The sequence below is a fragment of the Mastigoproctus giganteus genome, chromosome 3 (genome assembly GCF_048544385.1).
Source record: "Mastigoproctus giganteus isolate SK-2022 chromosome 3, ASM4854438v1, whole genome shotgun sequence".
Taxonomy (NCBI): domain Eukaryota; kingdom Metazoa; phylum Arthropoda; class Arachnida; order Uropygi; family Thelyphonidae; genus Mastigoproctus; species Mastigoproctus giganteus.
Genome location: NC_143577.1, coordinates 26,099,438 through 26,124,543, shown reverse-complemented (window position 1 = coordinate 26,124,543; position 25,106 = coordinate 26,099,438). Strand labels below are relative to the sequence as shown.

Below are 25,106 nucleotides of genomic sequence, written 5' to 3'. Positions count from 1 at the left end.
AACACTTCCGATACTCTCCAGAAATTAAAACGAAAATAATTAAAAAAATCGAAAATCTTACATCAAGAAATAATTAAAAATCAATTGAACACAATTAAAAATCAATTTAATGCAATTAAAAATTAAGTAAAAAATTAATTTAACGAAAAAATTGCAAAACGCTTTTCCTTCCTGAAGCTGCCAACTGTTCTACGTGTCATATTAAGATAAACTTCCCTTTTATTATTATTATTATTATTAGCCATAAGGTGCAAGGGAACCTGAGGCTTATGCTGCACCAGCCAAAAAAAAAAAAAAAAAAAATCCGGTGTTAGCCTGAGAGAGAGAGAAGTAGAAGGGAATCACCAAGAAAGCAAGAAAGAGAAGAATGATGATATCCAGCTCAGAACCCTGGGTTTGCCAAGCTCATACTCACCAAATGTGAGCCCCTGGGGTCAATTTATTCTTTTACAAATATTGATATCATTGTAGAATGTATTGAGCATTATAGCTCTTGTTGATACTATAAAATAACTAATAATAATAAATAAATAAAAATAACAGTATAAAATAAATTAATATTCTGGATAGCCACATAAGTCAGAAGAGTTTCCAAGAAAGAAAGCTTATACAGAAAAAAAAAAAAAAAAAAAAAAACACTTCCCATTTCACCTATCTATACCTCCAATAGTTTGTCTAATATAGTATAATAGAATAATATAATACAAAATATAGTATAATACAAAAGCATTTTATATTTTATGATCATATGGATTTGAACCATAATCACCCAAGCATGTGAGGCATATAATGCTCTCTTGCATCATATGCCTCTACTAATGCTAATGTGTGTGTACTTCTGAGTTAACCACTTAGATATCATTACAGAGAGAAAACTAGGTTAGAAAAGCTGCTGAAAATTACCACACCAGTCCATGCATTAACAGCTAAAACAAAGACATAGATACAGATAATTTTGGTAGAATAGGAATTGCATAATACATTAGACCAAGGATTTTCAAAGGGGGCAAAAATTGGGTTTTTGCGGGAGGACAAAAAATCATGGGTATTACAATGGTTTGTGACCCTCCAAAGTTGAACCCTACTGGATGACATCTTATTCCCTATTATTTAATTTCTCGCATTGTGTTCTCTTTTCCCCTGAGACAACTGATTTTTAACATATAGGTATATTATATTAGGAATGAGTGAGAAATTTTGATAAAAGGAAAGTAGTGGGCGTGATTTAATTCAATCACCTTTGCTTTTCATAGGCATTAAATGCCAAAGTGCTTTGAGAGGTAATATCTCCACAATCCTTGGCGTTTGCACCTTTCTGACAACTGCAATCTTGCCAGCGGCATGGTGGGAGTGGTTTATTTATTCTTTTGTTTCAGGTGCCTCCGTAGCCAGGTGGGTAGGAGCAGCAGCGCATAGCACATGCTTCTTGATTAGACCAGGGTTCGAGCCCGTGACCACCCAATACAGAGGATGTGGAAAGGTCAAGGAATGACCACCACATATCCCTGGAGCAATATGGCCTTAGTTGCTAATGCTCCTAAAAACCAAATAACAAACAAACAAACAACTTTTGTTTCATTGGTCAATATATTAGGCATGGATGGAATGAGGAAATGTTTCAGTCTATTGTTTCTACTTTCTAAGGCGACAATTGGCAGGGCCGTGCAAAGGTACTTGGGGGCCTGGATGCAAAAGGGGTTAAGGGGCCTCATTTATTTATATTGAGAATTTGATGGCTCCCTAGATTGGTGTCCATTGTGCGGCACATCCTACGCATCCCCCATTTGCACCGCCCTGACAATTAGTATCGATTTATTGTTTCCTTCGGGAAGTTGTTTATTTTTGATCCACAGTGTTTTTGTGAGCAGCATGGGCTATAAGAGAAATAAAAAATAGTTTATATTTTTTTATTTAATTATTTGTAGTTATTCAACCCATAATCGATCATGACAAGTGCTGAAAAGACAGTGTCAACGGTATCTGGATGAATATTTAGCTTATGGCTTTATCGAAAGCCTATTCGACTCAAGACAGCCCATGTGTCTTATGTGTAATAGTTCTTTTCAAATGAGGCTATGAAACCATCAAGACTTTTAGATCACTTAAAAGGGAAACATCCTGATAAAGTTGGTAAACATATTAAATATTTTAAAATTTTAAAACAGAATTTTGAGCAACGTAACACTGTTACTTCCTTATTTAAGAAGAACACACAAACAAATGACAATGGAATGATTGCATCTTATAAAATTGCAGAAATCATTGCAAAAACTGGTAGTGCTCATTCGGTTGCTGAGACTGTTATACAAACCGGCATTAGAGACTGAAATTTCAACATTGATGCATCAAATCCTCCCAGTATTTTAAAAGCATTGCCATTGAGCAACGATTCAATTCGAATCGACGAGATGTCAGTTAACATCGAAGAGCAGCTAATTGACAAACTAAAAACGAGAAAATTTTCTATTCAGATTGATGAATCCACAGTTACTGACAATAAGGTGCTTCTAATGGCATATATTCGTTATTTCGATGATGACTGTAAATTTCAAGAAGAGATGTTGTTTGTAAAATCTATAGAAATTGACTGTACAGGAGCATCCATTTTTGCTGCTGTAAAATCGTGGTTTTATAAAAAAACAAAAAAAAAACAAATACCATTGAAAATTTGGTATCCTGTGTTTCTGATGGTTGGAAGAAATGTTTTCTAGCCCACCTAACCCCCCACCCCCAGGGGCTCACATCTGGTGAGTACGGGCTTTACACACCCAGGGTCCTGAGCTGGATATCATCATTCTTTTCTTTCTTGGTGATTTCCTTCTACTCTCTCTCTCTCTCTCTCTCTCTCTCTCTCTCTCTCTCTCTCTCTCTCTCTCTCTCTGTCAGGGTAATTCAGAATTTTTTTTTTTTTTTCCTGGTGCAGCATAAGCCTCAGGCTTCCTTGCACCATATGGCTATTAATAATAATAATAAAGGAAGTATGTCCCAAAGTACTTGCAATACACTGCATTGTACAGAGAAGGGCAACAAGATTGGTGAGGGGAATGAAGGGATCCTCTTACCAAGAGAGGCTTAAGTTCTGCAAATTGCAGCAGCTGGAGACTAGGCACCTGCAAGGTGAGTTGTATAAGGCCTTGAATGAGTTGAGAATGCTGAATTCTGATGAGATTCTTCCACTTGCTCAGATTACGAACCTAAGGGGGCATAAATTCAAATTGAGGAAAGACGGTTGTAGAATTGATGTGCAGAAATTTGCCTTTAGACAGCGGATGGTTAATTGCTGGAACAAGCTTCCATCTGTCATGGAAGTTGATAGCTTAAATAAATTCAAGGAGGAACTAGACAAACATTTAGAGGGAATGGTTGTGTGAATTTTTTTTTTTTTTTTTTGGCTGATAATAAGCTCATATGCTTGCTTTCTTGCATCGCATGCCTCTATTACTATTACTATCTTGATTTTACAATTTATTGGGTGTAGAATGTTGATAACCATAGCATTTTTTATAGAGAAATACAGAATGTTATTAAGAAACATAAAAGCAATATAATCCATTTTGATTTTCAGTATATATTTTTTTTCAAGAAAATAAAAAAAATTACTATCAAAAGTATCATTTTGGTTACTGGTTGGTTATGTTTTTGAATTTTTGTTTTATCAAAATCATTAGCATTTTAGCTTATCTGCCAAAATACTCTATGAACTACATGAAATAGACCCATGGTTTGCTAGTTTCCAACTTCTGGTTTATAGCAGTATTTAAATGTTATGGACTATGAAATATGCTAGGCACAATGTCGCCTAGGATGTTCTTGTGCCAAAAACCCTCAAAACAACAAGGAAATATGCTTAAAATAAGACAAAAGTAGTTGGAATGGTATAGAAAAACTGTTTGGGCTGGCCATGGTCCTGAGGTTCATATATGCAGTCATTGGATAGGAGGTTTGGGGTCAAGCCCATATTTTCCACAAATATTGCATAGCCCATCATAATATCTGAAAAATCTTGCTTGCTCTCAATTCCATATGTATATACTCATAACGAATATGGAAACCCTTCTGGCCTTGGTTGTTTCAAGAGTAAACAGAAATCAAAATTTATTTATTTATCAATCCAAATTTATCTCTACAAATACTGTAATATAGGACTGTCAAGCACAACACCCATAGATGCCACAGTGCTTTGATATGATCAGGTGGCACTCACAAACCAGCAACACCTTTTCTCAGAATGTGTTTGGAGGAATGTCTAGGATGTAATCATCAGAACTAATACTTCTGAAATAAAAGAAATCTGCCTCAAAACCTAAATCTGAATATTATATTTAATATGGTGACTTTTATTATTTTTTTGATAGCACCCTCCAACTTAAAAAAATATATGAAAGTGCTTGGACAGCAAAAAAGTTGAACAGCACTGCGCTAATACACTGCTCGACAAAATTAACAGAACAAAATTTTTTTTCATGAATATTTTATTGTGAACAGTGTCACCGAAGGTGAATATTTGATATAATAGGCATCCTGGCATGCAAATTCCAACTGTCCAACGCAAATCGATCTACCATCTTACAGAGCCGCACATTATGAAAATTATTCATCCCTATAAAAGCACAGGTTGCAACCACATCACTTCAATTCAGTTTTTTAGCTTGCTCATTGGGATAGCTATATTTCCAGTACTGAGGAAGGCAAGTCATCGCCGTTTAGATGATTCATTAAGATGGCAGGCCATTGGATGAATTGAAGCCGGGCAGTCACAGGTGGCAGGTGGGCTTAATATGTCATTAGTGTCGTCACTACCTGTGGAATCAGTTTTAGGAGATGGAAACCATTACAAGAAGACCTAGCCAAGGCCTCCTGAGGGCTACTTCTTTCACCTGTGGTAAAAATGTATTGCGTTTTGACCACAGGTGAAAACATTTCCAACCGAACTATGTTAAGAAAGCTGAATTCAAGTGGACTCTACGCAAGGACATCAGAAGTTTGTATCCTATTAACCCCAAACCACTGCAGAACTTGTTGAAACATGCCATGAACATGTGACTTGGAGCTGAGAAATGGAGTACAGTTCTGTTTTCTGATGACTCCTGTTTTAGCCTACAAACAATTCTAGATATTATTTAATCTGGAGAACGAGGAAGAAAAACAACAAAGAGTTCTTTACCTATGTAAACTCTAGAAGGAAAGTGATTAATCAGATTGGTCCACCGGATGGTTCAACTGTTGATGATCGTGCTCAGGTGGCTAACAAACTAAATGAGTATTTTGCATCTACATTCACCCATGAAGAGTTATTCAGGGAGGGGAATGCCAGAGGTGAGTTAAACTCTGGCAGTGAGCTGGATGATTTTGTAATAACTGAGAGGAAAGTGGAGGAGAAATTGTTGAAGATAAACATAAAAAAGGCACCTGGGGTGGATGGGATCTATCCAGTTATATTAAAGGTGGCAGCAAAAGAGTAAGCAAACCCTTAGCCATAATTATGAGAGCTTCTTTGGACCCAGGGGAGGTACCCATGGACTGGAGATGTGCAAATGTCACCCCAATTCACAAAGCAGGATCAAAGGGCAACACAAGTAATTATAGACCTGTTAGTTTAACTTCTGTTCCAGGAAAATTAATGGAGGCACTGGTTAAAGAAGCACTGCAGGATCATCTAGACAAGACTTCAGTTATAGCTCGGACATAACGTGGTTTTGTTAAGGGAAAGTCTTGCCTGATCAATTTGATCGAATACTATTATGTGGTCACAAAGGAACTGGATGCAAGGAATAACTTTGATATCATATATTTGGATCTTAGAAAGGCTTTTGATACTGTTGCACATAAAAGACTGCTGCACAAATTGGAGCAGTGTGGCATTGGAGGCAAATTGCTCCTATGAATAAAGGGATGGTTGAGGTGGGAGAAGATAGAGCGTGGTAATCAATGGACACTGCTCATCGTGGACTAATGTTATTAGTGGAGTCCCTCGGTGTTCAGTATTGGGACCATTGTTGTTTTCTGTATTTATAAATGATATTGATGATGATATATCAAGCTTAATGTCCAAGTTTTCAGACGATATGAAGGTTGGCAGGGTTGTTAAGGACACTAATGACAGTATGCTGCTGCTGCAACAGGATCTAGAAAAGTTGAGCAGATGGGCTGAGAGGTGGCAAATGAAGTTTAACATTGACAAATGTAAAGTACTACATATGGGAAGCAGCAATCCCAGAGTGACGTATCAACTCTGTGGTACTACACTGACAGTCGTAGAGAACAAAAAGGACCTGGAGATAATTGTGCAGGCAGATATGAAGTTTTCTGAGCAGTGCAGATGGTCTGCAAGAGTAGAGGTGCCTCCGTAGCCAGGTGGGAAGGAGCAGCAGTGCGTAGCACACGCGTCTTGATTAGACCGGGGGTTCGAGCCCGTCACCACCAAATACGGAAAGGTCAGGGAATGACCACCGCATATTCCCGGCATAAATATGGTCTTAGTTGCTAATGCTCCAAATAACAAACAAACAACAAACATCTGCAAGAGTAGCTCATGGTGTCTTGTCAACGATATACAGGAATTTTTCTAGCAGGGATAAGGAAGTGATTATTCCCTTATATAAGGCAATGGTCAAGCCACACTTTGAGTACTGTATACAGGTCTGGAAGCCTCATTTTAAGAAGGATGTAGAGCTGTTGGAACGAGTACAGAGAAGGGCAACAAGATTAGTGAATGGAACAAAGGGTTGCTCTTATGAAGAAAGGCTTAAATTTTGCAAATTGCAGTGTCCGGAGACTAGGCACCTGTGAGGTGATCTGATTGAGGTGTATAAAGCCTTGAATGGTTTGAGCATGCTCAATGCTGATGGAATTCTTCCTCTTGCTCAGAATAATCATTTGAGAGGGCATAAATTCAAACTGAGGAAAGACAGATGTAGGATAGATGTCCGGAAGTTTGCCTTTAGCCAGTGGGTGGTTGGTTGGTGGAACAGACTTCCATCCTTTGTTGTGGAAGTTGATAGCCTAAATAAATTTAAGGCTGAGCTGGACAGGTACTTGGAATGAACGCGGAGGGGTGAAATGGGAGCTTGTTTTTTTTTTTTTTTTTTTGACTGATGCTGCATAAGCTTGCTTTCTTGCATCACATGCCTCTACTAATGCTAATGTAGTACCATTCCTTTGACATTAGAGAAAGGGACACTTAACATGGAGGCAGTGTTCTTGTGTCGGGCAGAATAATGATCAGTGGCCACACCCCTCTTCATGTTTTTGATAGGGGTACCGTAACCGTGCAGACTTACTGAGAATAGATCCTTGAACCCTACATGCAAATTTTTAAGAGGTGCAGTCGGCCCAGATTTTCTTTTCATGCACGATAATGGCACTGCACATAGAGTTCAAGGGTGGAGGAATATCTTGAAACTGAAAATATCCAGCGACTGCCATGGTCAGCAAAATCATTAGACCAGACTTAAATCTGATTCAACATGTGTGGGATCCCTTGGGCATTGCATTGCATGCCGACAGCCAACTCCTCAGTCACTTGGTTTGCTAAGGTCTGTGCTAGTGGAAGAATTGGATTTGTTGCCACAGAATCTTATAGACACTCTTATATCGAGCATGGTTCACCGTAGTCAGGCCCATTTAGCCATTGGAGAGCATCATATGCCATACTGATGTCATGTGACCATATTTTTTGAGCATCTTGCATTGACTTCTGTAATGCAAACTTTTTGGTATTCTTATACAACCTCTATAAATGTCCCTTATACCTGTCCGAAGTTTCTCGCTATCTGCTCATTTCGTCATTATGCTATGGAACACCACCATACCAAATTTTGCCCTGCCTCATCAGAAGCTGCATGAGTTACACTGCATTTTCTATATGTTCTGTTAATTTTGTTGAGCAGGAAGTGGAAAAGGCAAGATTTTGAGAGTAGAAAGGTTATGTTAATAGAGATAAATAAATAGTAGAGGGAGTTACTTTGAGTCATAATTTCTGTGCCAGTAGCTGGGCTCCTGGATAGAAAAGATTTAACTGTAGTATCATGGTGGAAGCAATTAGGCTTATATATATATATATATAATTTGTTTAGCACACATTAGGCATCTACTATTCTACCTTAAATGATACATAATATTAGATTTACAAATATTAGATAATTTAAACAATAAAGTAAATGTTTAAACAGTGGATGTGACAATGACAGATGAGCAGTTGTAGTGATGAACTTAAACATAAAAATAAATGCTAACCAAGGAAACAGATGGCCTGAGTTTTATATAAAATATAAAATTATATTTTATATATATAAGGTGTGTGTAAAAAGTAATGAGACTGGTGCTATAAATTTTTTTATTAACAACTGAACTACAAATCAACATTATCCCCTTCAAAATAGTTCCCTTGGGAAGCCATACACCACCGTAGACGTTGCTCCCACTCCCGGTAGCAGTGCTGGAAGTTTTCAACTGAAAGTGCCTTCAGCTGGTCTATCACGACCTTTTGGATGTTATCCACAGTTCCAAAATGAATCTTTGAAGTGCAATTTGAGCTTGGGGAAAGGAAGAAGTCATACGGACTCAGATCAGGCGAGTATGGGGGCTGCAGAACCACTGGAATACCTTTTTGGTCAAAAATTCGATCACGAAAATGGCAGTGTGATAGGGAGTGTTGTCATGATGCAGCATCCAAGAGTCCACAATCTCCAGCCGGACACAATTAACCCTTTTTCTGAGTCGTTCAAGGACCTCACTATAATAGTACTGTTGATTAACTGTTTGTCCTCGAGGCACGAATTCATTATGAATGCCTTGACTGTCGAAAAAACAAATTAGCATGGATTTGATTTTCGATTTGCTCATTCTTGCTTTTTTCGGGTGCGGTGAGTTGCTCGTGTGCCACTCCGAACTTTGTCATTTGGTTTTGGGATCGTACTCGAAAATCCACGCTTCATCATCTGTTATGACATGTTTGAAAAAAATTTTGATACGTTCAAGAAGGTCCAGTCACACATTCCTTTGGTTTTCCTTTTGTTCGTTGGTGAGGTTTTTTGGAACCAGCTTTGCACAAATTTTCTGCATGCCCAATTCCTCGGTAAAAATGTCATGGACGATTTGGTGATTCAAATTCAACTCACTACCGATCATTCTGACTGTCAAACGTCAATCAGACCTCACGAGAACCCTCACTCTGGTCACATTTTTGTCTCTTTTTGACGTGCAAGGTCTTCCACACTCTCACAGCCATCCAAAAATGCTTTATGACACCTAAAAATCTGTGCCCTCAATAAAGCATGCTCCCCATAAGCCCGTTTTAATTTTTCGTAAGTTTCTGCTGCGTTTTTGTTAAGTTGGATGCAAAATTTGAGCACACAATGCTACTCGAGATTTCATTTTTCCATTTTCATAATGCATCACTACTACACACACATAATTCACTGTCAAATCAGACGTGTTAAGGCTATCGAGTTAAAACTCACACTGAACGTCAAGTAAGAATGTATGTCTCGGTTGATGTCGGAGGCATGGCTACAGTGTTGCCAGTTTTCGAGCAATGCGTTCAGTCTCATTACTTTTTAGACACACCTCATATGTTTGTGTTATTTGGTTTTTAGGAGCATTAGCAACTAAGGCCGTATTGCTCCAGGATATGTGGTGGTCATTCCCTGACCTTTCTGCATCCTCCATATTTGGTGGTGACGGGCTCAAACCCCGGTCTCTAATCAAGAAGAGTGTGCTATGCACTGCTGCTCCTTCCCACCTGGCTATGGAGGCGCACACCTCGTATACACTGTTCTTGAACATGCAGAAAGAGGCTTCACAGATTGCATATATTAAAGATCAATTGTTGATCCTTTACATTTTGACCATTAATTTGTATAAATGCTGTTGTTATTTGTAATTTTAATTAATTTAAATGTAAAATTTAATATTCATTAATTATTTATTTATTTCAGGTACAATCCATAATGCCATTAGCATAATTATCTTGTGTTCTTTGTTTATAAGGAAAATTTCCAGTGTTTATAGCAGTTTTTTGCTTGTATTTTGGCTGCCTGATATTTGTCTGCTGATCTATCAATATATGAATTCATTTGGTATTCATATACACAACTATACCAAATGAATTCATTTGGTATAGTTGTGTACAATGGTTTTGAAATAAATTGTACTGAAATGGAAAAAAAAATTCATGAATAAACAGCAAAAATATGCTGAAGGTTACTTGAATATGAACAGTAAAAATATGCTGAAGGTTACTTGAATATGAACAGTGGAACGCTGATTTGCTTGTATATAGTTCACCAATCTTTATATAAAAAAAAAAAGTTCCATTGGCATTTCAGTGAATTCTGTAATGCTGCATCCCATAAGTAAGTGCTTCATATGCAAGGCACTCTTCCAATTTTTCACACCATGACGTTTCAGCATGACCTCACAGTTACTGTGACAGGCTACTGTCAGAGCCAAGTACCTATTGTTGTAAACCTTTAACACTGCACCAAGTGTGATACACAGAAATAAATAATTTTAATACAAATTTTTAAGACAAATATTTTTTAAAAATCAATTAAATTAGCTTAAAATGAACTAATTAAACAGTAATACTTAATTAAAATTTTCATTTTCTATTAATTGCATCATATCGGTGAAAAGGATTTTGTTTGTTATTTTCAGTGAGAGTTTGGCAAAATGGCATTTATCGACAGGAATTTCTTACTTTCGCACATCAGACATTCATATATCACATGCGATGACTCTGGCATGTGTGAAATGGTTATGCTCAATGAAGTGGTCAAACCAGTAAGGGAAGAGAGTGAAGACATAGATGGTCCAGAAATGCAAGTACTTGACTATTTTAATCAGACTTCAGAATCAGAATCAGAATTTGCAGAAGCCGGTCAGTCCTATGATATTGCTTCAGAGCTTATTGGTGCTCATCGCCGTCGGTCTAACACTGCACACAGGCTTGAAAGAATGAAAGAAGAAAGAAAAAATCAAGCAAAAATAAAAAACATACAGTGGAAGGAAAACTGTATTTCTATAAGAGGTAAGCTTTGATACAATATATGAATGTTTTTCTGATGGGTATCAATTTTTATTTCTTTAAAATATTCCTCATGTGCAAGAACCTAAGTGGTGATGTCTTTTATCGGGATGAGTTGTATACAATTTGTAAAGTGATTTTAATTGGGAAAATAAGCACTGTAGGATGAGGGTACTCAGAGTAAGAGCATATAAGCAATTAAGTATAAAAGGAAGAAATTACTATAATTACATAGGAAATATTTTGGAAAAAACAAAACATACAAAATTTCTACTTCTGATGTAAACAAGCCAGAGCTTACAACACTAAAAATTTCGTTGTAGTACTTAAACAAAGGACTTTACCTGTTCCAACAATCAACCAGCAGGTGGTTGACTGTTGGAACACGCTTCCATCTGTTTTTGTGGAAGTGGATGGGTTGAATAAATTAAAGGTAGAACTAGACAAATTCTTGGAGGGTATGGATGGGTGAACTGTGTAGGTTTTTTATATGATGCAAAAAAGCAAGCTTATATAAAAGCTTGCTTTCTTGCATCATTTGCCATTGCTACTACCAATAATAATAATTTCTTAGATATAAAGATTCTTGGGATGTTAACAAAAGTGCAAATGAAGGCTTTAAAGATATACATGAAATATATCAATACAGAAATAGCATCATCTTGCTGTCAATCCTGAAACATACAGTGTCTATAAGGTATTCACCTGATCAGGAAGCTCAATTAAATTTTGACTAAGGTAAAGAAAGCCCACACGAGAAGCATGCAAAAGTTTGATGAAATTTACTGATAAAAGTACTTTGCTGTAACGGCATTTGTACTATTGCTCACTCCGTAAACAGATGGTGGGTGTAATCAGTCTGGAGTAGAAGTTGAATCCCACAGGAGCTTGAAACCCTCCGAAGTGGACTGACCTTTTTTCTTTAGAATCACTAATGGAATTAACTAACTGAATCACGAACAGAGTCATATTGGAAGTTCTGGCGTCGTAAAAAATGTTCATAACGTAGTTTCACCAGTAAACTTTTTCGAAGTTTGCCTTGCTTCTCGTGTGAGCTTCCTTTACCTTTGCCTTTTTTTTCTTAATAAACAATTTATCCACTAGTCCACCAGTGATTCCAAAGAAAAAAGGTCAGGTTACACCCTCCACTTCGGTAGGGTTTCATCTCCCATGGGATTCAATTTCTACTCCTGACCGATAACACCCACTCTATGTTTACTGAGCAAGCAACAATACAAATGCCGTTACGGCAAAGTACTCTTACTGGTAAATTTATTGAACTTTTGCGTGCTTCTTGTGTGGGCTTTCTTTACTTTCACCTAAATTTTTATTGAAATAGGTATTGTAAAACAGTTTGCTGCATTTAATAGAGAAAATCAAAGAATTTCTTATCACACAACCACATTTCAGTAAACCTCCACATGGGCACCTTTGGTAGCACATAGAGTATCAAGATAATAGCTGATTTCATTTGAAGTGTTTTGAAGCATCTCTTGAGAAATGGAAGCCACTGCCTGTTCAATCCAATCTTTTAACTCTGTGACATTGTTAGCTTTTTTTGCATACACCTTATCCTTTAAGTAGCCCCATACAAAGAAATTCATAAGTGTAATATCTGGGGATTCCATGGAATGGGATCATCCTGACTAATCCATTGGTTAAGAAATTTTTTATTTGGGAAATCATGCACATGTGTGGTGATGCCCCATCTTGCTGATAGAACACATGTGGCTGCTTATCTACCAGCTGAGGTACAGCATACAATTTGAGCATATTATCTAATTTGCAGAGTTCACAATGTTTTTTTTGTTTTTTTTTTAATGTGGAAGAAAAATGGCTCAGTTACCTGGTTGAAGGACCGTATGCACCACATGTTTTACCTTGGAACTATCACATTTCAGATTGCCATATACAACAATTGTGTCTGTTAACTTTACCAGACAGGTGGAATGTAACATCATCACTAAAAATTACATTTTTCCAGGTGTTCACCTTCATCTATGCAGTTGAGAATGTGAATAGTGAATTCTTCTCATTGCAGTTTGTCACAAGGCTTAATTTTTTGGATAAAATGCACTTTATAAGCATAAAGTTTCAATGTCTTGCAAACCACCCTGTGCAATGTTGCTCGTGGTATTTGTAGCTGCAAGCTTGCCTGGCAGATAGATTTTGTAGGACTTCAGTTAAACACTTTCTGAATTTTTGAAATTTTATCTGCAGATACACTAGGCCTACTTGCTCCTTTCTGGTACCGCACACTGATGGTTTCTTGAAATTATTTCAACCATTGCTTCATTGATTGTTCCATAGGTGGATCTTTCTGAAATTCCCATTTGAAAACCTCTCTTTGCAGTCACTGGAGATTTGGTATTCCACTGCCACAACAAGCCATTTTAAAGCTGTACCGTCGCAATATTTTTGTGGGATCAAGGCTGCCAACTGCATGAGAAAAAAACTCCTTGATGAGTTGCTTTGATAACCACAGCAAATGATTTTAGGATACTATTACAATTTTCATCAAGCTTCTTATCAGGTGAATAATTTATAGAAACTCTGTAGATCAAAATGTTTCTGGACTGACTACAAGTTGATGCTACAGTAATTAGTACAAAGTTCACCTGCTACTTGGTATCACAGTGCAGTCTGCTGAAGTATTTGTCATTTATTTCAGTTAAGTCACGTATCATTAAATAAAGTCTGTGTAGTGCCGTTTGCATTTTCTGCAACAAATTCTGTTTCAGCCTAGGCAAAATTGCTATGGAAATCTACAAGCTTGAAGCTTGCTTTAGGAGAGAAATATTGGGACATTTATATTCAAGCAAAATGGATGGAAATGTGATAAGAATTAAAAGAACTTGTTCACGAAAACAGTTGTCTAACTTTCCATGATTTGACTGATGAGAATAGAATTTCATTTAGTTAATGCCAAAGCATTTTGATGCAATATTTAAACATACTATATTGCTTAAAAATTCATGCCAATCATTTACCGATTAATAAGCAAAAGCAGGATCAGGTTATGTGCAAGTGACCTTCAAAAAGCTATTTAGAAAAGTTCACAAAACAGCAGTCTCATTGCACTCATATAAAGTTATACAGAGGTGTTCCAGCATGAAGAACATGGCAATTTCATTTTGAAATTAACAGGATTGGTCATCAGGAATTTGTCCCATAGCTAGCCACAAATTGACATTTTTATAAAGATGTTCTGTGACATATTTGGGAAGAAGGGCCAGGAAAAACATCTCAAGAAATGGTACATTAAAGAGTGGTCAATACACCACAACAATATTCTTGCTTATGTTGCTTTGAATATGTAGGAATTTCTGACTCCCAAAACCTCATGGCTGTTTTCCGCCATCCTCTGTACTCATTAGTATGCTTTGTAACTTTTTTTTTTAAACTGAAGTTTACATTAAAAGAGAGGAAATTTGATGACTTTCTCACAGCCTTTGAACAATCACAAATCACATTACACTAGCAAAGTTCAAAACTGAGGACTTGATAGATGCTTCTGGCAATGACAGAATTGTTGGACTTGCTGTAATAAAGTTAAAATGGAATATTTTTTTTGTAAGTGGCAGCATGGAATATCTGAAAAATGCAGAAATTAGTAAAACAAAGAAATATACAGTCCAGAAACTTTTTAATACCTTATATATCATCAAATAAAACATCTGATTTGGATGTAGTTGTCAAAAGCTATCTTTGCAGGTATATTTTCAACTGAATAATGCATGTATTTCAACTAGGTGGCATAGTTGAACGATTGTCATAATTGATCATTTTATTTCATTAATGGATTAGTCATTTATAAAATATAATGAATCAAATCAGGATTGGGTGCATGTGACACAGAGATCAAAGGTAGGCAACATTTTACATGTGGTCATCATTCCAAAAATGAATAGAGAGCAATGTGATATGTCATCAAATATTGTCTCCATGTCCAATGTAGATGCAAAATAGTTTGCATTATAAAATTGTTTTCTGCATATTATCAGTTAATTAATGAATTATCTTATATATTTATCCAAATTTCTAATTTTTAACCCACTTCTCTTTAAATAAAAACTGTGACAAAGATGGCTAAAAAGTGAAAGATAAAATATTTACTGCTGATAATATAACTCTGATCAAGAGTTTGGTAATATAAAAGGAAACTAATTTTTAAATTATTCCAAATCTGGACACAGATTTTATAGCATGCCACAAATTTGGAGAAAAAAAAAAAAAGCAATTTTCATAATGGTATTAGAAAATAAGCATTGCTGTAGATGAAACAGAGGGGAAGATGAAGGAAGGGATTGCTCACCGTTATCTGTTATGAGAACCTTTTATAACAAATTCATGTAGTGTTAGTCACTGTTGTTGGTTTTAAGTACATTAGGCCAGTGGCGCATAAACTTATTTCAATTGTGACCCCCTTTATTAAATATAAAATTGACGCAACCCCTCAATGTTAACCCTGAGGTAGGATGACCAGATTTTTAGAGAAGAAAAATGGCATTTTATAAATTACGTTGTAGAAAATTTTATTCGAGTACTGAGAAAAAAATAAAAAAATTATTTCCATTTTAATTTAAACATTAAAATAATTGTTTAGCATTTTAATTGAATACAGCTAAAACAACAAATGAAATTCTTATTCTTTAATTAAGATTACAAAACAAAAAAAAAAAAAAAATGAACAATTACAAAACAAAACCATTAATGAGAAGGACGAGCCTGGATAACCAGTAATATTTGGTCCATATTTGGTGTAATGTTTGAAATTACTAATCTCATGTCATCTTCTGGACTAAGTCCGGAACGCTTTTTTTGTTTTTATAGCTGTTAATTTTGAGAAACCAACCTCACATAAATATGTAGACCTGAAAGGTATGTATTTTCAGACCTGAAAGGTATGTATTTTCAAACATTTCTTTCATACCTTTCAGGTATGAAAGAAATGTTTGTATTGAAAATGGCAATACAAACATTTCTTTCATACCTGAAAGGTATGAAAGAAATGTTTGTATTGCCATTTTCAATAATTCTGGATACATGTTTCGAAGAGAAAGCCAAAATTTTTCCCAAGTAGTCTTGAAAAGAGCACGTAATGCTTCGTCAGATGACAAGTCAATAAGATCTTTCTTTTGTTGCATGGTAATTTTGGGACATGAAGAAATATCAAAAGCAAAGGGATCATGAATCCAATACAACTTTTTTTTCTAGAGATACATTAAATCATTTGGAAAAATTCTTAATTAGGATTGTTAGGTGGGTGGCAATATCCCTAAATCATAAATGTCACTATTATAACAAAATCAGAAGCATGGGAACATATCAGTATTATTACGCTCAAATTCAGTTTCTCAAAGATTAAGCTTCCCTTTAAAAGATTTTGTGTTATCACGGAGTATTAATATATTTGTTCCCTGTCCTTGAAGACTTAACTTAAAATCATTAAAATATATCAACAAGGGAACTAAGTTTTCCACACAATTTTTGATTTGTAAACAATTGAGCAAGGTTCTGATTTTATCCGATAAAAACAAAACTTCATGTTTGAGGTCAAAAGACGTCGCAACACTACCACTGGACAACCATCTCACTTTTGTATATAAAAGAAGTGTTTCATCTTATTTCATTACAAAGCATTGTGAAAAGTCTGCTATTTAAGCTTCTACTTTTTAAATAAAGTTGATCACACTTATCACATCTTTCAAAACCGTGCAAATCAATTTCCATTTCCTTTGCTACTAATGCTTCCTTATGTATTGTATAATGCAATGATTCAAAACTATATTTGGAGCAATTTTTTTTACTTTGCCTTTTAAACCTTTATTTTATCCTGTTAATGCAGCTGCACCATAAGTACAAATCGCAAAGCAGTTGTTCCACTTTAGGCAATACAGTAAACCCTCGCTATTCACGGTATCTGTATTCACGGTTTCGCGTATTCGCGATCGCCGATTTAATATAAAATGAAACCTAAACAAATGTGAATTTTAAAGTGCCGTGAACATTTTCCGCCATAAAAAAACATGGGCGTGGCTAAAATTATCTTTCCCGGTCAAAACAGCGCTCAGTGGGTGAGGGGTGACAAAATCGCAAGCATGGATGTGTCTTGCTAATCCTTGTTCAGTATGTGTTATGTGCTTGCCATGGGAGGTTTCGTCGTTTGTTTTTAATTTATACGCTTATAAATTGAATAAATTTATCAATTTATAAATTGATATTCTTACAAAAGTGATAAATCTACCGTTCTGCAGTGTAAAACAGACTTTTTCAAGTGTGTTAACGGAAGAAAGTGACTTTATTGTGGACAAATTCTTTCTAACCCCTACAAAAATATGGCTACGAATAACAAGAGAGATGTGAAAATATCAAAGAAGGTGATGACATTAGCGAATAAAATTGAGTTATTAGATAAAATTTCTAATGGTGAAAGTGTCTCCTCAGTGGCAAAACATAAAATCAATGAGTCAATGGTACAATCAATCAAGAAATCGGAAGAAAAAATCCGCCATAGTGTCCGTGAAAACGTGCTAATTGCTTCAAAAATTTGCTCTGTAACTCGTGATGTTAAATTAGAAAAAATGGAAAAGGCTTTAAATCTGTGGATAGAAGACCGAACTCAAAATAAAATTCCATTAAGTTCACTCATCATTCGTGAAAAGGCAAAACACCTTTAACAACACTTTAGCGAAACTGGTGATAGCACTGGCGGGATAAGTTTTTTTTGCTAGCAAAGGCGCTGGTTTGAAAGATTTATTTGAAATTTCTAATAAATATTACATTTAATATTAAATTGTTTCTTATTTTCATTTCGATGCCATATGCTTGCACATCACTATGTACTGTCTATGTACATAGTCATATTATGAAGGTACATATAATACATACATAGACAAAATTTTAGACTAGTTTTTCTTATATATTTCATACTTTGGAACGGAACCCCTTTATTACTATGGGTGCCATAACTCAGTATTCACGTTTTCGGTATTCGCGACATTTCTCAGGAACGTAACCCCTGCGAATAGCGGGGGTTTACTGTATTTGTTTGAAAGAAAATATTTATAACATCAAAAATCTTCTCGCCTGTCGTTCTCCCTTCCAAAGCTTTGCAAAATAGAAAATTCTCCAAAATATCTCCCTCGTAGCAGAATCTAACATATACAATAATTTGAAAAAGGTTTTAAATATCTGTGAATAAATCTAACTGTATTGCTAAAATTTGACTTTCTCTCAATCGATTTAATAAATTGGATTTTATGTTGTTTGTGATAACTGTCTCTGGATAAAGGAATGGTATTTAAATCGTTGCGGTCCTTTTCTCCATGCATAGCTGAAATCATTTTTATTGCAGAAGGGAGAACAAGAGATTCAGCAATAGTATGTGATTTAAAATTTTTTCCTATTAAATATGAAACTTCCAACGATGCTCGTAAAGCTTTACAAGGAACTGCAGTGTTTCTTCATGAAAGATTTCAGACCTTGTATGGCGTCGGCATGTCTTTTGAACAAGGATTCAGTTTTTTTCATTATCTCTGGATGTTTCGTATATAAGTGTCTTTTTAATTTAATAGGTTTCATGCTTTCATTAGCCAGTTTTACGTAACATATTACAGGGCGTTGCTCATCATGAACAACACCGTAAGTAAAGCCGTACTTCATAAATTCTTCTTGATATTTTATATTTTTTTTTTTTTTTTTTTTTATTTGGAATATGGTGGCTCTCTACCAGAAATTAGTGGTTGCACTACACTTGAAATAACGTTAATGTCCAAATTTTCACATGATACATTTCTTACCCTTTCAGCTTCTGGTGTATCTGTAGCAACATTACTGTTGTCACTCCTCGACTGTTTTGTTCTGATTATCCAATTGTCCGTGGTAAAATATATAAAAATGTATATTTTTTTTCTTCTTAAAAACACAACCATAATATAAAAAGTAGCAGAAGAATGAAAACACATCCGAGTTGACGTGAAAGCACCAAATTACGAAGCAGAATAAAGCAAAGCATGCATGCAACAGACTTGCTATTTACTGTCACAGCATATTCGCACCTCTGGCTTTAAGGCAATTTCAGAAATTTTTGCTGTAGGAAGCACGAATTAAGAGCTAGAGGGATTACAGTTCAGCAATTGAGTAGTACTGAGAAGTATTAATACAATACTGAGAAGTCACACTAGTCAGCTGGTTTCTGTGTGTCCATAGCCAGCGAACAAATTAAATCGAAAGGATTTTCCACAAGGAAAATAAGTAGAAAAGCCACCTGCATCACATGTGAAACTACCCTAAAAAATAGAGTGGCAATAGGATTCATTCTTATCTCAGACTTCATTCAAGTAAGGTCTGTACACCTATAGTATTGGAAAAGTAATTTTAACAACAGGCTTTTTGGCTTTCATGTACACAAAAACTAATTTTATTTAAAAATTTCTGCGACCCCTCTGGGAGTCGCACCCCATTGCATTAGGCCATATTGTGCCTTTGTGTATTATCCATACAAGTGCATATTCATGGGCAGATTTTCATATTATGTGGGCTGAAAAACCAAGAGTAATTCATGGCGAGGTCTAGTCAGACAATCTCAAGTGGAGGAGTAAATTCCTCCAGTCATTGATAGGACTTTCACCTAGACCTCCATATGAATTACAAGTGGCAAAACCACTCTGTCACAGAGGATGCATATTAGTTATCATTTGTCATCTGTGTGCATTTCAAGCTAGTTGTGTGTTTTATTATCTTTGTTTTTCTTTATGTAAAGTCGTTTCCTGATAATAAATTTAGGGAAATAATACCATCTTAGCTATATGAATTTGCTCGACAATTTTTGTTGTGTGTGAACAGTTTACATCAAAATCACAACACTGGTCTGTAGGTCTGTAACAAAAGTGACTAAACAATGACTCTGGATATAGCTCAAGTTGCTTGTTATTTCTAATGTGAATTCCACTTTGGAAATATAGACAGAAGTTGGGTACTGCATGCTGTGTGCTATTAAAACCTCATTATATGGATGAGAAGAAAGAAGAGCATACTATTTATTGTTTTTATGGTATGGTATGGCATGAACCAACCAGTCATAATGAAGATTGCTGTTTCTTCTGCTGTGGACAAATTTCAAGTTTTTCAAGGACTAGGAAAAATAAAAGAAAATATCCAAAACTTTGCTTCTGTAATGAAATAAATCCCACATAGAGGTCTTCCAAATCCTGTGACACCAAAAAACAAAGGGCAGAACTTTTGCATCAAGATTGCAAGAATAGAATTTGATAGCTAATAGTAAAGAATTTCCATATTTAGAAAAAGAAATTTTTTGACATCTTATCATGTGTAGATTCTCTTTGTGTGTATGTATAGATGTTAAATGGATTGATAGAAGAATTGAGATTTGAATAAATGGCTGAAGAATAGCAGCTATTCACCGATGCATCTCAAGCAAGTTTAAAGACAGTTTTATTATATAATGTAAATACAAAAAAGCCTTCAGCGAATGTGGCTCATTCTGTTGAAAAAACTTACAAGCGCATATCCAAAGCGTTACTTATAGTCAAATATAAGAGATATCACAGACAGTTATGTGATGAATTTAAGGTCAGTTTTCATGTGGATCCTCAGGTGTATTTAAAAATATTGCTGGTTGCTCTGCTTGTGGAAGAGTAGAGTAACATCTTTTTTTACACTTAGCCTTGACAGCAAATATTACTGTCAAGGGTTGACCGGGGTATAGTGTCTTCATGTTTAATAGCACCTGGGGTTCCCCATCTCCGTGTAATATACATTGTCATGTGAAACAATACACTGTTAAAGCCAAAGATTTAAAATGTGTCGGCTTTGGGAGATGTAATGTTGTTCATCTGGCCATTTAGCCATTGGGCCCCTAATAGGACCCACTGTTGCCCACACTAAGCCCTGTGGAGGCAGACGAGGTACACAGTAGCTCTATATTTTACTCTGGCAGGCCCTGCCACCTAGTTTCTTGAGATTTCAGTGACTAGGGCCTAAAAAAAAAAAAAACTATCATGGGGTGAACACTAGAACAATTTTTTTTTGAGAATACAATTTAATTTGGATGTAGTTAGATTTTGCAATTTGGGGCTTACGTTGATGTATAGGTAGAGTGGGGAAGAAAGCTGAAGATTTGGGGGTGAAAGGCAGAAGTATGGGGATGATAGAGAAGGTGACCCCGGGTGGTCAGTGAGGCAGGCTCAAGCATCACCAGGCGAAGACAGGGGCAGCAGGGGGAGGAGGAAACAGAAAATAGTCTCCTCCTCCCTGCCAAGGATAGGGAATTGAAGGTGAATAGGGTAAGAGCACCTTATTCAGATCGCCGAGTGGCATTGGCAGTGTAGCTGCGTAGGTCATATTTATGTCTAGTCCAGTGGCATCGCAGTTCCTGGAACAGGTAACATCTGAGAAGATAGGGAGTCAGAATGGCTGTGGGACATGGGAACGAATCCCATCCGAGATTGCTGTTCATCGGATGCACAGGGGTTCAAAGGCGTTTGCAGCAGAGCTGCGAGAGTCATAGTTGAGTTAGGTCTAGTGATGTCACAGTTCTCAGGACAGTTAGACGCTCTCCAGAAGGAAAGGTGTCTGGCTGATTTCAGGTCTCGCGTGGGAGCAGGTCCCATCCAAGGTTGCTGTCTGTCCGATGTATTGGAGTTTTTGTCTTAGTCCTCCATCGTGTTAACTTACATTCGTTGAAGTGAGAGTTTTGCAGGGGCCCAGTCGGTGGGAGGTCACTGGTGAGTGCCAGTTTGTTGCTGGATTTCTCATAATTTTTCTTCACTATTTTGGTAGATAACGTTTTTTTTTTTTTTTTAATTTTTTAGCAGTGTTTACAAAGCAATGGTCCTATATAAGTTTAAAACCTGTACAATTAATGTGCTATGCTTGCTTTATTGGTACCTTCAACCTTACTTTGCATGCTGTTAAAAAGATGAAAATTAAATTAAACATATCTGGAATATAAACTGTATAAACATGATAATAATTCTATCATTAATGAAATTTATTGATGTCACATTGAACACACACACACACACACACACACACACACACACACACACACACACACACACACACACACACACACACACACACACACACACACACACACACAAGATATTGATTACTGCCACTGAAGAAAGCAGATAAAGTATGTTGAATTAAAAAAAAAAGAGAGAGAGAGAGCATTCATCTCTCTCTCTCTAATAAATGGAATGACATGGAGTTGTAATGATGAGATAAACATCTGGCAATGGAATCGTTGGTAACAATAGGTAAGTATTGTTAATCTTTTAAAGAGAAGATAAAAACCACCTAAGGATAAAAAACTAATTTTATTTTATTTAATTTTTAGCCACATATATATTTTTCATCTTCATATTTCTTTTCTATCTTTTATTTCAGATTGCACATTATGTATGTATGCATATCACATCTTGCACAAAAAAAAAAATAAAATAAATATAACAAAAAAAAAAACCATGCACGCTACAGATTTTTGCTTATCGTTTTCATGATCCAAATTTTCATGATCCATTTTCATGAACCAAAACTCAAGAGTATCAGAGGGTTATATTCAGATTTATTCCTCCTTGGAATCTGAAAAATATTTTTTATAAGCAGGAGAGCATTTTAATTGGGAACACTATAGAAAAGAGTGCTTAAAGCGGGATAGCTTACATATTACAAAAAAAAAATTTCTTAACTTGCATAATTCATCATCCATAAACAGAACTAAAAACAGGATGTGGAAACTTCTTTTTGTATACTTTGATTTGTTTGGAACTACTGCTATTTTTGCTGATCATTTTCAAAAATTTAAAATTCCATGAAAGTAATATATTTAAAATCATTGTCTGTTTGCCTGTTTATATTTAGTTATGTTGATTTCATATGCATTAGTGCTTGTTATTTTTATATTCTAGATGATGATCTAGTTCATTTATTTCCTAAAAAGGATATTACTGTCAAACCAAATCAAGAATCAAAAAAGTCAGCATTATCTGAGCTATTGGAGCAGCACACAGGAATTCCTAATAATCCTTTTAATGAGTATGCTAGGTTTGATGGAAGGGTAAGGAGTTGTTAATGTTTTTGATTTAATAAATTTATATAGTGTTTAATTGCTATAGTTTACTATTGTTATATTGGATGGGTTAAGTCTAGGCCATCCCAAATAAATAAATAAATCTTGGAACAGCAGTAAGTAACTCTTTTGACTAAAACAAGCGTGCTGAATCTGTTTGTATAATGGCCATGCATGCTTCATGTATTTAGTATTACTACTGGCAAAATGATGCAAGGAAGCAACTTTATGTAGCATCACAAAAAAAAAAAAAAGGAAATAAAAACTAAAGGTCTCATCCCTTCTTTAAATGTTGATAAATATGTATATCATGCAACTAAGTATAAAGATGCCTGCAGCATTAAGTTTACTCAATACACTTCTAAAATCTTATGTTTAAGGCTTTGGGTGGATTGAGCAAGCTCAGTGCTGATGGATTTCTTCCTCTTGCTGGATACACATATTAGGGAGCATAAATTCAAATTGAGGAAGGTTACAGGATAGATGTGTGGAAGTTTACCTTTAGCCAGTGGGTGGTTGATTGCTGGAACAAACTTCCATCTGTTTTTGTTGTGGAAGTGGATAGCTTGAATAAATTCAAGGAAGAACTAGACAAACTATTGAAGTGGAGAGATAGGTGAAATGAGAAGGGGTTTTTTTTTTTTTTTTTTTTTTTGGTTGATTCTGTATAAGCTTGCTTTCTTGCATCATTTGCCATTACTAATACTAATCTCAATGAGATCACCCCCATAGATGCCTGGATTACACACTATAATTTATAGAATTTAATTCACTCTTAATAGAATACCTTTTTGTGCCCATCTTGTTGCTCATCATTCGTTCTTCCTGAACTGGCTGCATCTTTCTAAAACAAAATCTTCAGCCTTGTATGCAATATTCAAGATGTGACTAAACTATTGCTATATATAATGGAATAATCATCCCTTTGTCTCTACTGGCAAAGTTGGATTATTGCTACTTAGTTGCAGAATCTTGCATTTTCGATTATCACACCTCAGCTGCCATTTCTCATCCCATCTGAATAATTTACCTAAGTCTTGATGAAGTAGCATACTCCAATTACTGTTATTAAGTACTACCTTGAAATACCTGACACCAATATTGTTAATAAATATTAGAATATAAGCAGCAGCACCAAACCCAGTGGAATCCTATTCATAACACTAGCTCATGAGGAGCTGCACCCATTTATAACTACCCTCTGTTTTATACTGCTTAACTGTCCCTTTACTTAGAGAAGTAACTGCCATATTACTCCATTTTATACAGCAGTCATTCACGTGGGATTGTATGAATACTTTAACTGAAATATTTCCATTTCTCTAGTGACAACTTGATTGCCCCTTAACAAAGTCATGGCCATGATCCCATTATAATCCATTCTTATCCAGATGATTATGTATTACATCCTTAACTAAGGACTCCAAACCTTCCCTAGTACAGAAGTCACTTATAAGTCTGCATTTTAATTTTCTCATTTTTCCCTTTGAAACAACCTTATGAATAAGAAAAAAATTTGCACTTATCTGCTTTGCTTGAACCTGAGGGTGCGATCATCATAATAGATAAAGATTTGACCTCTTTTATTGCCTGCTTCAGTATAATTGGATAGATGTCATCATCTCTTGGTGCCTTATTCATTTTTAATTGTAATAATAACTAGATATAAGATATATGCACGAAAATTCTATGTGCAAAATCCTTCCTTTTTTTTTTTTTTACACTTATTACCAGTTTATCACAATTAATTGAACTATTTCTTTTTAAAAGTATATTTTACTTTTAATAAAAAGTTTTATAGTACAGTTCATTTTGTAATTCATTCGTGGAATGAATTTTGTTACAGTAAGTACCACTATATTTTTCAATGTGATTATTGTTTCTATTGTAAATTTATAGTGTTTATTTTCCATAATCAGTGATGCTTCATGCATTAAGAATCTGCAGATAAAGGAACCACTAGGTGGCAGTGATTACAGT

General features: G+C 35.5%; 1 protein-coding gene across 1 annotated transcript in view; it reads left to right on the top strand.

Annotated features, from left to right (window-relative positions):
* The window catches only part of Sin1 (SAPK-interacting protein 1), a 280,080-nt gene that overhangs the window by 167,724 nt on the left and 87,250 nt on the right, over positions 1-25,106 (top strand). Inside the window, exons 5-6 of the mRNA XM_090369928.1 lie at positions 10,660-11,032; positions 22,966-23,114. Of these exons, the coding sequence (XP_090226054.1) occupies positions 10,675-11,032; positions 22,966-23,114 (507 nt within the window). The 5' untranslated portion in view covers positions 10,660-10,674. The remainder of the gene's footprint in view (positions 1-10,659; positions 11,033-22,965; positions 23,115-25,106) is intronic.